The sequence below is a fragment of the Myxine glutinosa genome, chromosome 11 (genome assembly GCF_964187855.1).
Source record: "Myxine glutinosa chromosome 11, kmMyxGlut1.1, whole genome shotgun sequence".
NCBI lineage: Eukaryota > Metazoa > Chordata > Myxini > Myxiniformes > Myxinidae > Myxine > Myxine glutinosa.
The window spans coordinates 2,449,792-2,467,291 of NC_136271.1; the positions used below are offsets into that span (position 1 = coordinate 2,449,792).

The 17,500-nt window shown below is 47.3% G+C and overlaps 1 protein-coding gene across 1 annotated transcript in view; it reads right to left on the bottom strand.

The window, feature by feature from the left end:
• The window catches only part of SART1 (spliceosome associated factor 1, recruiter of U4/U6.U5 tri-snRNP), a 146,340-nt gene that overhangs the window by 118,873 nt on the left and 9,967 nt on the right, over positions 1 to 17,500 (bottom strand). Inside the window, exons 3-4 of the mRNA XM_068130054.2 lie at positions 6,149 to 6,210; positions 4,144 to 4,279 (exon numbers count right to left, since the gene is read on the bottom strand). Coding sequence (XP_067986155.2) covers positions 4,144 to 4,279; positions 6,149 to 6,210 — 198 coding nt within the window. The remainder of the gene's footprint in view (positions 1 to 4,143; positions 4,280 to 6,148; positions 6,211 to 17,500) is intronic.

A 17,500-nucleotide genomic window follows, 5' to 3' on the forward strand; every position in this document is an offset into this window, starting at 1 on the left:
AGGAGTTTATTGTTGCAGTGATAAGTGGAGAGAGAGCAGGAAGGGAGGCCTTGACAAAGCTGGAGGGGATGGGGACAAGAGTGCAGGTGGCAGTTTTCATTCCTATGAGGAGTTCAGAGAGGTCAGTAGGGGAGACTGGGGAGAATTGAGACAGGGGTTGGCAGGATAAGGGGGGGCAGGTGGTTTGAGGGGGAGCGGGTGCGGTGGTGGCTAAGCTGTTGTAGATGTTGTCAATTTTGCATTGGAAGAATGAAAGGAAGGAGATGGTTGTCTACTGTGAATGACTGGGTGGTGGTGTTCAGGGGGCTGAGGAGTTTGTTTATTGTAGAGAAGAGTGCTTTTGGGTTTCCGGAGCCAGAGTGGATAATTTGAGAGTAGTAGGCGGACCGGGCGCGGGAGAGGGCATCTTTGTAGTGTTGTAGGTGGTCCTTGTAGGCTTGGGAGTGAATTGTGAGACCTGTTTTATTGCGGAGTCTTTCAAGTTGGCGAGCACGAGTTTTCATCAGGCGGAGTTCATTGGTAAACCAGGGAGCAGAATGGGTGAAAGAAACTGTTTTGGTTTTTATCGGCACAAGCTGGTCAAGGCAGGAGGAGAGAATGTGGTTGTAGTAATCAGTGAGGTCAGAAGGGGTGTGGAGGTAAACGAAGGGAGAAGTGGACATTTTTTCAGAGAGGGTGGATGAGAATGAGGTAGGTGAAAGAGCGTTTAGCTTACGGAAGTTGATAGTGCGATAATGCCTTGGTGCTGGGGTGGGGATGTTGATGGTCATAGTGATGGCTAAGTGGTCAGAGAGGGTGAGGTCGGAGCCAGAGAGATGGTGCAAAATTAATCCAGTAGAGCAGACAGGGTCCAGAATGTGACCACGGTATGAAATATGGGTATGGGTATGAAAGTTGACATGTTGAGTGAGGTTAAAGCAGGTGAGTAAATCAGTGAAGTCAGTGGTTATTGTGGAGTCAGTGGAGTCCATGTGGATATTGAAATCACCGAGGAGGAGGATTGAGGGGGAGAGGGAACAGAGCTGGGTCAGAAAGTAGGAGAAGTCAGACAGGAATGATGGGTGTGGTTTGGGAGGGCGGTAGACGACAGCCATGACTGACTGTGTGTGACCAGAGAGTTTAAAAGCCAGGTGTTCAAATGATGGAGCAGATGAGATGGAGATGAGGCTGGTCTTGATGTCTTGTCGGTGAATTACGGCAATTCCACCACCTCGGCCCTCCGAGCGTGGTTTATTGATGTAAGAATATCCATTGGGTGTAGTGAGGTTGAGTGAGAAGTAATCCAGAGGTTGATGCCAGGTTTCAGTGAGACAGAGAAAGTCCAGTTTATTATCCAGAATGTAGTCGTTCAGGATAAGGCTTTTGTTGTTGAGGGACTGGGTATTGAACAGGGTGAGCCTGATGTTGTTTTGAAGATGATCCGTGGGAGTTGTTGTATGCAGATGATCTGGTGTTGATTGCGGAAAGTATGGATGGACTGAAGGAAAAGATGAACAAGTGGAAAGAATGTATGGAGACAAAAGGTCTGAAGGTGAATATAGGAAAGACGAAGGTGATGGCAAGTGGTAAAGCATGTGGTGAGGTGGAAAGAACTGGGAAGTGGCCGTGTGCTGTGTGCAGGAAGGGTGTCGGAGTGAACTCCATTCAATGTACAATGTGCGCTGAGTGGGTTCATCAAAAATGTAGTGGTCTGAGAGGGTCATTAACCAGTGTGGCAGCTACATTCAAATGTAAGGTGTGCACAGAGGGAGCTGCAGATGGAGGAAATGTTGAGTTGGATCTTGGAGACGGCGTGAAGCTGGAAGGTGTGAAAACATTTTGCTACCTCGGAGACATGCTGAATGGAGAAGATGGATCAGACTCGGCAACGGTTGCTGGAGTGAGATGTGCATGGAAGAAGTTTCGGGAACTGAGTGGCGTGCTGATGAGGAGGGGAGTGTCGTTGAAGCTGAAGGGAAAGGTGTATGCTGCATGTGTGAGAAGTGTTATGATTTATGGGAGCGAGACATGGGTAATGAATGTAGAGCAGCAACGAAGGCTGGAAAGGGTGGAAATGCGAATGGTTCGGTGGATGTGCGGAGTATCGTTGAGAGAATGAATGAATGAATGATCGTTTTATGGACATTTTCCCCGCTAGAGCGGGGGTTAGCCTTGCGGGCCCCATGACAATCATGGTTCCCTGTTTGAGGCAATGTTTTTATGGCCGGATGCCCTTCCTGACGCCAACCCTTGGTCACGCTCTTACGATGCGCAGGGATACGGTACCAGTTGAGAGAGAGGAAGACAAATGATGAATTGCGAAAGATGATGGGAATAGAGCCTGTGATTGATGCTGTGAAGAGGAACAGGTTGAGATGGTTTGGTCATGTGTTGAGGAAGGATGAAAGTGACTGGTTGAGAAGAGTGATAGAAATGAATGTAGAAGGAAGTAGAGGACGGGGAAGACCGAGAAAGACTTGGCTGAAGATGGTGGAAGAAGAAATGCGGGCAAGGGGGTTAACAAGGAGAGATGCAGAAAATAGGGCAAAATGGAGAAGATTGTCATGGGGACCGCAAGTCCAACCCCCGCTCTCGCAGGGAAAATGGCCTTAAAATACATGTTGTTGTTGTTGTTGGTCCACAGATATATGTAATATTTAGTACTATTAAAAATCCATGCTCCACAAGGCTGCCCTTCTTCCTATGTTTATAAAGATCATATGAACCAAATATGAGGTCAATTGGAACTTATTTCGAGGTTGCTCAGAAAATAACATTTTTAATTTATCCTGTTTTTTTCAGATGGCAGAAACTCACAGCTCTTCCACAGTTTGGTTGCTGGGCAAGTCTGAAAAGGAAATAATATGTGGGGGACTACCAACCAAAGGACACACATTGCAGAAAATGGTGTACCATCACATACACGAACACCATCCAGTTCATGAAAGTGCCAAACTTAGTGTACAAGCTGTGTGTGCATACTGGGAGAAAGCACGAATTCCAGTGCAGAGAGTAGATTCCTGTGAGCACCAACTTTTGAAGTTGTATGATGCCTACAAACTAGTAAAGAAAAATAGAACCAAGACATTCGAAAACTATAGAGTGAAGGAGCAGATGTTCAAAGATGATCTTCAATCCCTCTTCGATATCTCACCAAATGATGCGCTTGAGAAAATGACGAATGAAGAAGACAGCATTCCTTATCATGCAGCGTGAGGATCCCTCAAGTTCACGGATGGTATCTGTGGACAACACTCTGGCAGTGAAGGAGAACAGAAAGCGTATCAGGCTTGAGAATGAAGATAAAAGAAAGAAGAAACATGCTGCTGAGACTCGAACAGCAATGCAATCTGTTCCATCAACATCGGCTGTGGTTGATGATGATGATGAGTCTGAGATTGAAAGCTCCGATTCAGGGGACAATTAATTCAAACTCCAAAGTCCATCTTCTGCCAAACAGGTGAAAAAGGCTCCCATCAAGGTGATCACTCCAGCAATAGTGGCAACTCTGGACAGAGTAAATCTCTCAGATCGGCGTGCTATGTTTGTGGCCAGTGCGTTTGCACAATCTCTTGGTCATACCATTGAAGACGTTTCTCTGTCACACCGTGGAATTCGTCGTGCTCGAATTCATGGAAGGGAAATAATGGCCACTGAAGAAAAGGCAAATTTCTCATGTAATAGCCCACTCCTACTACACTGGGATGGGAAACTGCTCCCTGATTATACTGGCAATCACAAATAATCTGTTGATCGGGTTGCGATACTTGTAACTGGTATGAAGAGAAGTTGCTTGGAGTCCCAAAAATTCCCCAAGCCACTGGTGTAGCACAAGCAAATGCATGCATACCACTTCTTGAGGAGTGGAATGTCAAACAGTTGGTGAAAGGCATCGTGTTTGACACCACTGCATCCAATACATACATATTCATACACACGTGTTCCATTAATATAGATATAAAAACACCAAGATCAAAAGTGAAAGAATGTGGGTTTGACAGCTCAGGTACGAACAGTTTACAAGAGGAGGCACACACAACAAACAGAACTGAGTTTAACAGGAGCCAGGATGCTAGAGTAATGCAAAAACCTATGATATGGAGTACAATGGGACAAGTGAGTAATCAGTCAAACAATATAGAGATACAAGCACCATGAACATACCCTAACTTTTTGTTGAGCAATCTCTTCTCCTTAAAAGCTGCCAAACGTTCCTTGAGTTCAGCCCGTTTTTTGATATCTGCCAGGTTGACTGGAACCATGTGTGCAGGGTTCTGGTTGGTTCCATCCTCCTCTCCATCTTCAAAGACGAGGATGCCACAGAAAATGATGGACAAGGAGTTAATGTCGTACATATACTCTCTCAGAAAAATAAAAAAGGTACAGTGATGTGGTAATGCAATTCATATACATATATACATACATATACATATATATACATACATACATATACATATATGTAGGGAGCTGTAATGCCCCTCCCCCTTTGTATATCCTTGCTGCTTTACCAATTACCAAGTATAACCAATTATATGTTTTGTTTTGACTTGCTACTGTACTCTTTTATGATACTGTGTTCTTTCTATTGCATTGAGGATGTGTAATATCCTAATAAGGAGTTCTCTGCCTGTGTGCTCTGGCCTGCGTGGGCACAATCTCTAGTTCCCCTTTTCAGGCCTTGGAGGCAACTCTTATCTCTCTTTGCCTTTCTCCTGACTCTGCCATTATCTTGCAAGTTGACAGTTTTATGAGTGGCCACTCCCCTTTGTACTTTCCCAAGCCAGCTGCTATACAGAAAGTTGTAAACATGTTGCCACATAATGCTGACCATCTCCTTATCAGAGCTAACCCATGACTGGCCTTGGATGAACTTCCTTTAATTAACTGAACAACAGGATGGGACTATGGTGGGAGGCCCAATGAGCCCATTCTGTCTCTGTGTCTTGTGAGCTAACTCCACCCCTGACTTTCTTTATATAAAGCAATGTTAATTGAATTATTTCAGAGCATCTTGTTGTACTGTTGGTCATTCCTTGTGAGTTTCAATGCAACTTTGCTGTCCTCAAGCTTGAGTACTCGAGTTCCAATAAATATATCCGTTGCTCCTTTCTTCTGAGTCTTCTGAGTCCCAAGTCCTAAGTCCCAATCCGACATATATATACATACATACATATACATATATATACATACATACATATACATATATATATATATATACAGTTTATTCAGAAAGTATTCAGACCCCTCCACTTTTTTCACATTTTGTTATGTTCCAGCCTTATGCTGAAATCGTTTAAATTCATTTTTCCCTCATCAATCTGCACTCAATACCCCATAATGACAGAGAAAACAGGATTTTAGAAAGTTTTGCAAATTTATTAAAAAGTAAAAACTGAAATATCACATTTACATAAGTATTCAGACCCTTTGCTATGACACTTGAAATTTAGCTCAGGTGCCTCCCATTTATCTTGATCATATTTGAGATGTTTCTACACCTTGATTGGAGTCCACCTGTGGTAAATTCAATTGATTGGACATGATTTGGAAAGGCACACACCTGTCTATATAAGGTCTCACAGCTGACAATGCATATCAGAGCAAAAACCAAGCCATGAGGTCGAAGGAACTGCCTGCAGAGCTCAGAGACAGGATTGTGTCGAGGCACAGATCTGGGGAAGCCGACAAAAAAATTCTGCTGCATTGAAGGTTCCCAAGAGCACAGTGGCCTCCATAATTCTTAAATGGAAGAAGTTTGGAACAACCAGGACTCTTCCTAGAGCTGGCCGCCCGGCCAAACTGAGCAATCGGGGGAGAAGGGCCTTGGCAAGAGAGGTGACCAAGAACCCGATGGCCACTCTGGCTGAACTCCAGAGATCCTGTGTGGAGATGGGAGAAACTTCCAGAAGGACAACCATCACTGCAACACTCCACCGATCTGGACTTTATGGCAGAGTGGCAAGACGGAAGCCTCTCCTCGGTGAAAGACACATGGAAGCCCGCTTGGAGTTTGCAAAAAAAGCACCTAAAGGACTCTCAGACAGTGAGAAACTACATTCTGTGGGCTTTTTGTCACCATGTCCATGTCCATTTTTGTCCATTATCGAACCTTGTTATTTAAAAACATCCAGTCATTATTACAACGAATCATGTATGTGGCCTCACTCACCAGATTTGCTGGAAGGTACGTTTACCTCCAGGGGTTTCAGTCCAAGCTTTGCTCTCAATTTGCTGCAACACACAAAGTGGGTCAACAGGGAGTAAGTACTATGCACAATGTACATTGCTTGCAATACAGATACACAAGTGTCATGCTCATGGAGTAAGTACTATGTATAATGCTTACAATACAGATATACAAGTGTCTTGCTCATGGAGTAAATACTATGTACAATGCTTACAATACAGATATACAAGTGTCATGCTCATGGAGTAAGTACTATGTACAATGCTTACAATACAGATGTACAAGTGTCATGCGCAGGGAGTAAGTACTATGTACAATGCTTACAATACAGACACACAAGTGTCATGCACAGGGAGTAAGTACTATGTATATTGCTTACAATACAGATACACAAGTGTCATGCTCATGGAGTAAGTACTGTCACGCGGACTCTTCCGGTTAACACCAGGGACCGCGGAAGGACCAAAACGGACTTACTTGAGGCGACGACCAAACACGGATTCAGCTAAAAAACGCAGGAAGAGAAGAAGAAGGGAAGAGGAAGAAGCGGGAGCGCGTAACTGTGGAAGGGGAACAAACTCAAACGGACACCAGAGTGGGAGGGAACGAGAAATAATAAACGGGTTTATTGCAATAAGGATCGGGACAGGGAAACGCGACGATAAATCTAATTCCTAAATTGGGATCCCACACACCAGACTCAACAACAGGACACAGGAATGAATGAACAAAAGAAACGTCGTGTAATGGTGATGTGGTGTGGGGTCTTATCAGTCCGTCGGTTGCAGTGTAACACGGGTCCAAACTCCGGCGTGAAGGAACCCTCCGTCCGCCTCACACGCTTCGCAAGCCCCGAGCCAACGCCATCGCCGTTTGCACACGAGGTCCCGTTCACCACTCTAAGCTCTAGAAGCACCGAGCACCACCCCAAGCACCACGAGCGAACCGTCAGCCCGATGAAGAGAAGCGCAGGGACCAACAGATGTCGTACAGCGCCAATAGACCAGCGAAGAAGAACGGCAAAAGGGGAGAGAGGGCCAAAGGAGAGCAATTGCGACTGCACGCTATGAAAACCCAAGAGAGCTGCTGAAAATGTCGTGCAGCGCGCGCTTTTATGGCCTGGCCTGTGACGTCGGTCTCGGCGCCCCCCCCCACCCCCCCCATTGGCCGAGTCCCTCCCGCTGGTGGTATTGCTCATCCCCCTCCCTGCCGTCAACAGTCCTCCTGCGCGTGGCTCCCGGCCTTGCCACAAGGCTGGTTGTGAGGCCAGCTGGAGGTGTGGCCGGCAGCAGCCACCCCGGCGGTGCCCCGATCTGACTTTCTGCCTGTCTTCTTCCAAAGTCGTTGTAAGGGAAGGGGATTTAATTACTGTGTGCACTACAGGGCCTATCTAAGTGTTTATATGGTTATGCATTGCCATAAGGGACAAAGGTCTGATTACCAGGTGTGACACACAAGGGCTGTTATCTTTAATCCCTACAACTACCTAACTCACGAACATCCTGGTATGTTCACAGGTATACTCCTTAACAGACAAACCGGACTAAACACACAGAACTTATTACAGGTAGATTCCCTATCGCGACAGACGAAGCATGTTACCTATTCAGATTTACCCGACTCTAGATATTCCTCTACCCCACCTACATAACACAGCCCCCCCCCCCCCCCCCTCGGAACCATAGGTCCTGCTGGGTTCACTGCAGGCGCTACCATTCCAGTCTTAACACTTACTTTCTCACACTTAATTAGCCAATGAAATAAATCAGGAGGGCTGTGGGAAGTGAGCCGGACTTCCTACCTATTCTTCTTAACATGCTAATCCCCTTAACAATCATGCAATCAAATATTTACATGATCTTATTCGTTGTTCCTGCAGAGGGAGGAAACAAACAACACACAAAATCTACCTTAACCACAAAACTTACCCTTAACCAAAAATTCAAAACTCTATTAAACATCTGCACATACCCCGGTCTATAGACCGCGTCCCCCGGTGGATGCCACAAGACACAACCTTACCTGCGGGGCCATCCCAATGCACCCCTAAATTTCCGCGGGCCCTGTCCAGATGTTACAGGTAAGTGACTTGGCTCGGTGGATTTCGCCCACATTCACGCAACACAAACCCCTTATCCACGCATACTCAGTCCAAACTCATTACACACAAAATCATTTCAAGCACTTACTGATTACACCCCCCCTACAAGACCATGGCATTGATGTCATGTTCATGTGGTGTGCATTTCTCTCGAGGCAGCGGGGAGGTACCGCACAACTAAGATGATGGGGGCGCTTCAGGCTCTGGTGCCCGCAGTCCCAAAACAAGTCAACCGACTTATAAGTTCAATGCCCCCCCCCCCCCTTTACCTCTTGGCCCCGTGACAGCCCAACAGCCCTTTCCGCCATTACCCCGCCGGTGAGGGTCTCCACACACCAGGTTCCGTTGCCTCCTGCTGCCACGCAGCTCCACGGGTCGCCGGGGGTCTCCTTTACCCCACGGCGCCCAACCAGACCCTCGACCGACAAGCTCCAATTTCCAGATACCACTGGCTGCCAGGGGTAATTGCCGCAGAGGGGAGCCGCAGGCATCGCTCCTCAGGGGCTGATCTGTAACTGCGGACACACACACCTTCCCCACCCACAAGATCCCAAAACACACTTCCTCCCCCGCTGCCATTCCATTTTCCAACCCAATTCCATGAGAAGATGTCACAAAAGATGTGCCATGGCCTGCCCCTGTGAAATCCCAATTCACATTTAAATCACATTTTCAAAACACAATAATCATCACTCACTCTCTATTATCTCCACTCTCACGACCACATGAAAACATCACCACAACACCAACACAAACGCCACCCACAAGACTCTGTGGCACCCATACCATCCCCCTCACCGACCATGTCATCACTCTCACCCGCCTCCCAACTCCAAATTACATGTCCCCAAATTTACTTCAGCAAGTCCTGAAGCCTGGGACAGTACACCTCAAAACACTCACCTCAAGTGCAGGTAGTTGCAGCTTGGTCGGGTCCAAGAGTGCCATCCACCCACAAAATCCCAAAATTTATCCTTGAACCAATCAAATTTTCCAAATTTCACTTTTCTCCCTACTACACTGGCAGGTATGTGGGTCCGCATCCAACAGTGAGCTGTTCTAAACAACTACCTGTGGCTACGACAGCTCCGCACCTCTCCGTGCAAGGGTCATCGGGACAAGGTGAGCAGTCAGAACGGCAACATGGCCCATGAGTGTCCATAAGGGTGCGACCCAACATCCATCCTTCGGCCCCCCTGTGAGGAACACAGCTGCACCAGCCCCAGCTGGCCAATGTGGTGAGCACCTGCTGCCAGCAACCACTACCGCACACACAACCTCGGCCCTGGGGGAGACGGTCGCAGTGCGTGGCATTCCACTCACGTCACCGACGCAGCCCTCGTCCCCCTGTCCACAGAACTGCAGCCCCCCCAGTGCCCACCCACACTTGACCACACCAAGGTCCAGTCGATAGCCATGCTCCACCAGGAGACCCACCTAGAAGACATGGTCCACACACCTCTGACACGCACAGCACCACGTTGACTCTCAGACCCTCAACTCCATCCCCATGATCCCGCGTACCAAATATCGGCATAGTCGCCCCCGCAACCAGTTGAAAGCTGTGTCCTGCTACCCTATCAATTTTATCACAGCCTCCAACACTGGTCTGCACACCTGGATCAATAATGGTGCCACTGTGCGGTGCAGTGACCACCATTTCTCTTCACAAAATTCACCCTTAAATTTGCATCTATCCTCAGATTACACATGCCAAACATTTTGCACATTTCACTAACCTCACCAAAAAAAGATGATTTGCCATACACATGCCAATCGAGCATGGCCCATATGCTCGGCTCGTTACACATTCCCGATTCACATCCCCATGGCTCTCTTCCCAAACCGAGAGTCCATAAATCATAATGAGACATCTGTGGAAAATCATTCTCACCATCATGTTCCACAGATGCCCCAATGGTTGTCCGGCAGGCTATGTCCATCCCTGTCCATGCAGTTCGACCCGCGTCCATAGACCAGCACGGCATGGCAGGTCACCACATGCCGGCTGTCCCAGTGTCCCAGAGTCTCAGCGAGAGGGTGGCAGGCCGCATGCCCGGGTGGTCACATCAGGCCCAAGTTGGCCATCCGCAGTGCCACCACCAAAGCGCGACCCACAACACCTCCCCCTAGTGGTCCTCAATATCTGCCATCCCAGGCTTGAGGAAACCACCTCGGACCCCCCTGGAGGTCTTAACCCCCACCAGGGTCCAGTGACCCTGTCGGCCCAAGCCACCCGCTCGGGCGGCGCCCCGGCGGACAAGGGACACCACACTCCACCAGACCCCCCGTGGAGCCCAGGTCGTACCATGACACCCATGGCTGGACCCCACATCCAAATCTCGCCAGCACAGCCCCCCAGCTGGGTCGCATCCCCAAATTTACAAAGGGGCAACTTTTGCCCGAGGCCATCACCGATGACCTCCCCTGGTCCACATTCCACAGCCCGGGGAACAACTGCAACCAAGGCTGCTCCAAATCAAATGCCCATTTTAATTTTATTTTAAATTTCCTTTTAACAATTTGTGTTTTCCATCCCAAACCGCAGCTGCAGGTAACAACTCCCTCAGGTTGTTTTGCCCCTCCCTGCAGCTGGTCCAAATTCCCTACGGGGACCAAATCTTCAGAGGCTCAATCTCCCGACTCCCCAAGGTCCAAATCCAGCACGGAGCCAACACACTCCCCCAACTGGTTCTTCAATTTTGGGGCATCCGTTGCCAAATTGCAGTGTATGGTAAGGGTCCCCTCGGTCACTTCAACCTCCTCCTCCGACCGACTCACCTCCTCCCCCAAACTCCATTGGGCCTGGTCAACCTTGTCCTCCATGGGACTGTCCCAGGTCTCCAGCCGCTGGGTCACATCATGCTCATCCCCATCACCAATCATTTCTGGCCCCGACAGGGCTTGATCAATAAATACATGGTCCGGCTCCATCACACGGACCCCCAATAATGTTATCCCCTCTTGCTCTGCACCACCACCCTGATGCTGCAAGGATTCCAATGCATCCCCCGGTTGGGGTGTTGACATCCACCCAGCCCCGATACACCTCCAGGCCACGATGTGGGAAACATCCCCCATTACAATTTTCACATTCCCTGTTCACCTCTTGGCACTCCACATCCACCTGTACGCATTCCCCATTTCCTTCAATTGCCATTCCCGGTGCAACTTCCAATTTGGCTTCCCCCCGTTCCGATTCAATTTCTGCCACCCTTGGCTCCTCTTGGGTCCCATCGGCCCCATTCTTTCGTTCTTCCTTCAATTCTTCATTCGCCCAGGCATCCATTTTGTTGATCATTCCATCAATTAGCTTTTCCAACCGCTCACTCTGAGCCTCCATTTTTGCACTGGTTCGCTCACTGTGCTCCCTCTGAGCCCTCATTTCCCTAAAGAATCGATCCCACATCTGGTCGGGTATCGGGGCCATACCTTCAGTGGGGGAAGCTCCACCACTACTCTCTACCCCAACTACTTCCAACTCACTCCCAATGCTTCCCGCATCTTCCATCCCTTCTTTCATATTGCTTACGTCCTCCATCCATAAAGAGGAGGTCGCTTTCCGCGCGGGTTTCACAACAGGATCAAATTAAATTTAACGACGCGCCGTTCGCGTCCCGCGCACCGATCGCCGATGCAAATTTATCGCCTCCGACTAAAAAATTTGGCGATCAAATTCTCCACTCATTGACACCAAATTTACTCAGGGTTCAATCCCACTCCTGACTACCAGTTGTCACACGGACCCTTCTAGTCCAGTCAATCTATGACCGAAAATATGCTAACCTCAAACAAATTGCAAAAGAATGTATTTTAGTTGTTTCAATATAAGAACTGTTTCCTACATGACATATAAAAAGTCTAGAAACATTCAGCTTGGGGAACATTTTCAAAATTAGGTTTTCCTTGACCCACCCTGTATGTGGTTTTTAACCGCCTTGATATGAAACAGTCCGATTGTTATCGAATTTGATTATACTTCACTGTGTTATCAGATCATCATTTCATCTATTAAACAGCCTAATCTCATTTCAAATAAACTTCTTCATAATGTGGACTACCTTTTTCACTTTCCTTTGCCTTAGGAATGTCTATGTTTCCCCGTGAAGGTCGGCTTGAAGGTCAACAGAAGGTGCATTTGAACAACTGATGCCTGAACTGAACAACTGATATCTCCTATGGGGGATAGTCTCCACATCCAACTGAACACTGCAAACCATGTTTCTTGCAGTTGCAGCGTCGACTGTCACAATCTGTTTTACAGTTACATCTTATGATCTTCAGTAATTTCTCTGGTGCTGGAGGCAAGTGGGTACGGATAGGCTGAAGTCTGTCACCGGCTGTAATCCATCCCCAGTCCTCTGGAATCAAATCCCCATCTTGCCCTATCCACTGCTGAACTTGCAAGTAAACACGCTGACTGTGGTGTCTGGCTGCTGCTGACGTTGGCGGCAAGACATGAACATGGACAAATGAGGTATTAGTCATGACTTTGCTGCAAAATTTCCTGCACCTCAATAGATCCAAGCCTTCCCCAGGATTACCATTATACAGACAGGTAAGTGCTTTCTCCCCAGCCACAACGACTTCCGCCTTTGATGCCTTTCTGGAAAATACTTCAGCTTGGTGCTTGAAATGAGGGTCACTTTTAAGTTTTCTCAATGCAGCTCCCTTTCCAATTCCATATAAACGAGATGTTGTATCGCATCCTGTTATGCTATGAACAAATGGGAGCAAACAACATATTTCAGGGCCAAGTCTTTGCTTGATGCATCTGATGTTCCACACATGCTTTTTCTTAACAGCTGTTTGTTTGGCCTCCGACTTGAAGTAGATAGCTCTTGAGCAGATGTCTGCATGGTAGCATAGAAGCACAAGAAGATCGGTGTCTTCTCCAACTAATACTGTCACGCTTGCAGATGCTGATGACACTGTAGTCTAGACAATCAGCAGGTCAGCATCAGCAGGTCAGCATCCCCAGTAGCATGTAACGTCTTGATTCCCTTTTCTTCCTGAGCAGATTGATGAAACGTTGTTTGTTTGCAGAGTTGGTCAAAAACTGCTGCTTCTTGGATTTGAGATGCATATCCTCTGTGAATCTGACTTCAGGTCCGTATGTTCCACCAGTGCGTCGCATGTGAGCATGGTCTTTTGTGGATGGGCCATTGCAATACCCATCGAAAACAACTGTGGGGTTTGAGTACTTCAAGACATACTCTACATACAATTTTCAGAGGGATGCAAAACTAGCTCCTTGGGGCCATGGTATGCGTTGCAGCAGAGAACCACCGTCAAAAACATGATGCAGATCTTCTACGTTTGGTGCTGGCATGTCATATCCGGCTAAAGTCCATATTGCATCTGCAAGTGCTGGCTTCTGTGCCTCTCTGAGATCAGATGAGTCAAACAATGAAGAAGGAAAGCTACAGAGTTCATAAGTGAAGACTTCCGAAATGTCATCAAAGAGGCCGTTAGCTGCTGTAATTAAACATTGAAACAGGAGCTGAGGGTCAACCTGTACTGATTCTCCATCTATCTTCACTGCTGTCTTGGCTCCAAGGGTTACAGCTTGGTTTGCCTTCTTAAAGGTGTAGCTCTGTACATTCTGAGAAACCATTGATTTGAGGACACGAAGGCCAACTTCTTTTGCTCTGTCAACATTATTTTACACTTGCATCTGCTGTCACACCAGTTGCTATGTTCGGAAGGGTTGGATCCTCTGCAAATGGATTTCTATCCTCAAGGAAAGACAAAATTGTCTTGGTGTCATTGTAATCTCTAGATTTTCTTGCTGGCGTGTCTTCTTTGTGCTGTTCACTTGTGTGGAATTCAGTGTCTGTAAACTGCTGCATGGCAATGTTGATGTCTGCACAAGCTGGTCTGGAGAGTAACCACTGTGCTCTCTGAGATTCTGACATTCCGTGTCCTCTAGTCAATCCACCTGTTGTTTTAATGCTTCTCATTAAAACCTGCTCTATTACAAGATCTGTAGATAAGCCAGCCCAAAAACGATCACTTCTCCTGAGTACATGGTGTCCAGATTCAAAGCAGGTGTACACTTCAGGGTGATCTGCTTCTAGATTTTGCATATTTTGCAAGTACATGTAAGCTGATTTCACATAGAAATTGTGTCCAGCAGCAGCAAAATACGGCAACATGTCTTGTATAGACTGAAGATGAAGATGCCAGTTCCCTGTACGTTCTGCTTTTATAAACTTGTGGAGTATGTCTATCATATCCATGTACTGAAGCCAAAGAGATGGCGTGCGATGATGAATGAGTTCTACTTTTTCACACACAAGCTTTTCATTCATTTTGTCAACAACATCCTCCATACAGACTGACTCCGCAGTAACGTCTCCTTTCAGTAGATATTCATAGAGTTCAATACATTCTGACAAGACATTGTTGCTGGTTATCCTGGTAGGACCTTGAGCTGCTTCATCTTCAGAGACTATGACTTGAGGAATATCTGCAATATCTGGTTCCCTAGGCGTAACATCAGAAACATCATGTTCATTTGAATCTCTGATGTCATTGGACATGTCGTCATGTTGATGCTCTTCAAACAAGGGTACTCTGAATGCCTTTGAAATCAGCATAGCATTAAGGGCCTTGTCAACAAAAAAGTGTCCCCTGACAGCCCTTGATACAGACTTGTATTAGCATAGCTTGAAAACCAAATTTCCTTAGATTTCAAACTATTTTGTATCTGACCTTTGCCGAAAAGTCGCACGCAAAATCCGTCAAATTTATTTCGTTTTTAAAACTGTTTCCGCACTCGACTTTTCTAGACTTTTGATATATCATTAAGGCAATACTACTATATTGTAAGGCAATACAATACTACTAAGTCTTTCCCCAGGCCAAGTGTAACCGTGTGTGTGTGTGTGTGTGTGTGTGTGTGTGTGTGTGTGTGTGTGTGTGCTCCATTACGAGCCTTAGATCTTGTAAAAAAAAAAAAAAAAAAAAAAAAAAAAGGCAATACTACTAAGCATGTTTATCAAAAACGTATTTCTTTTGCAATTTGTTTGAGGTCAAATTACAGATTGACTGGACTATTCTGGTTAAGACCAGGGACAGCGGATGGACCAGAACAGATCTACTGGAGGCAACGCTCAAACACGGAATTTGCTTATGTAGCGCGGGAAGAAGAAGGGAGGTGGAAGCTGTGGTAAAAGCGCTTACCTTCAGCGAACCGACAGCAGCTTCGATCCTGCAAGGAAATTAATGAACTCGACACAAATTAGAATACAACACAACATGCATTTTAAGGCCATTTTCCCTGCTAGAGCGGGGGTTAGCCTTGCGGTCCCCATGACAATCTTCTCCATTTTGCCATATTTTCTGCATCTCTCCTTGTTAACCCCCTTGCCCGCATTTCTTCTTCCACCATCTTCAGCCAAGTCTTTCTCGGTCTTCCCCGTCCTCTACTTCCTTCTACATTAATTTCCATCACTCTTCTCAACCAGTCACTTTCATCCTTCCTCAACACATGACCAAACCATCTCAACCTGTTCCTCTTCACAGCATCAATCACAGGCTCTATTCCCATCATCTTTCGCAATTCATCATTTGTCTTCCTCTCTCTCAACGATACTCCGCACATCCATCGAACCATTCGCATTTCCACCCTTTCCAGCCTTCGATGCTGCTCTACGTTCATTAGTCATTACCCATGTCTCGCTCCCATAAATCATAACACTTCTCACACATGCAGCATACACCTTTCCCTTCAGCTTCAGCGACACTCTCCTCCTCATCAGCACGCCACTCAGTTCCCAAAACCTCTTCCATGCACATCTCACTCGAGCAACCGTAGCCGAGTCTGATCCACCTTCTCCATTCAGCATGTCTCCGAGGTAGCAAAATGTTTTCACACCTTCCAGCTTCACGCCGTCTCCAAGATCCAACTCAACATTTCCTCCATCTGCAACTCCCTCTGTGCACACCTTACATTTGAATGCAGCTGCCACACTGGTTAATGACCCTCTCAGACCACTACATTTTTGATGAACCCACTCAGCGCACATTGTACATTGAATGGAGTTCACTCAGACACCCTTCCTGCACACAGCACACGGCCACTTCCCAGTTCTTTCCACCTCACCACATGCTTTACCACTTGCCATCACCTTCGTCTTTCCGATATTCACCTTCAGACCTTTTGTCTCCATACATTCCTTCCACTTGTTCATCTTTTCCTTCAGTCCATCCATACTTTCCGCAATCAACACCAGATCATCTGCATACAACAACTCCCACGGTAAACCCTTGACTCGACACCGAATTAGAATGTACAAAAATAATGATTTATTAACGAACCCGATAACAAGGAACGCGACGGTTATAAAATAATGGGCCTATATTGGGATCCCACACACCAGACTCAACAACAGGACACAGGAATGAATGAACAAAAGAAACGTCGTGTAATGGTGATGTGGTGTGCGGTCTTATCTGTCCGTCGGTTGCAGTGTTACACGGCTCCAAACTCCGGCGTGGAGGAACCCTCCGTCCGCCTCGCACGCTTCGCTAGGCCTGAGCCAACGCCCTCGCCGTTTGCACACGAGGTCCCGTTCACCACTCTAAGCTCCAGAAGCACCGAGCACTGCTCCAAGCACCACGAGCGAACCGTCAGCCCGATGAAGAGAAGTGCAGGGACCAACAGATGTCGAACAGCGCCAACAGACCAGCGAAGAAGAACGGCAAAAGGGGAGAGAGGGCCAAAGGAGAGCAATAGCGACTGCACGCTATGAAAACCCAAGAGAGCTGCTGAAAATGTCGTGCAGCGCCCCCCCCCCCCCCCCCCCCATTGGCCGAGTCCCTCCCGCTGGTGGTATTGCTCGTCCCCCTCCCTGCCCAGTCAACAGTCCTCCTGCGCGTGGCTCCCGGCCTTGCCACGAGGCTGGTTGCGAGGCCAGCTGGAGGTGTGGCCGGCGGCAGCCACCCGGCAGTGCCCCGATCTGGCTTTCTGCCTGTCTTCTTCCAAAGTCGTTGTAAGGGAAGGGGATTTAATTACTGTGTGCACTACAGGGCCTATATAAGTGTTTATATGGGTAGGCATTGCCATAAGGGACAAAGGTTTGATTACCAGGTGTGACACACAAGGGCTGTTATCTTTAATCCCTACAACTACCTAGCTCACGAACATCCTGGTATGTTCACAGGTATACTCCTTAACCGACAAACCGGACTATACACACAGAACTTATTACAGGTAGATTCGCTAT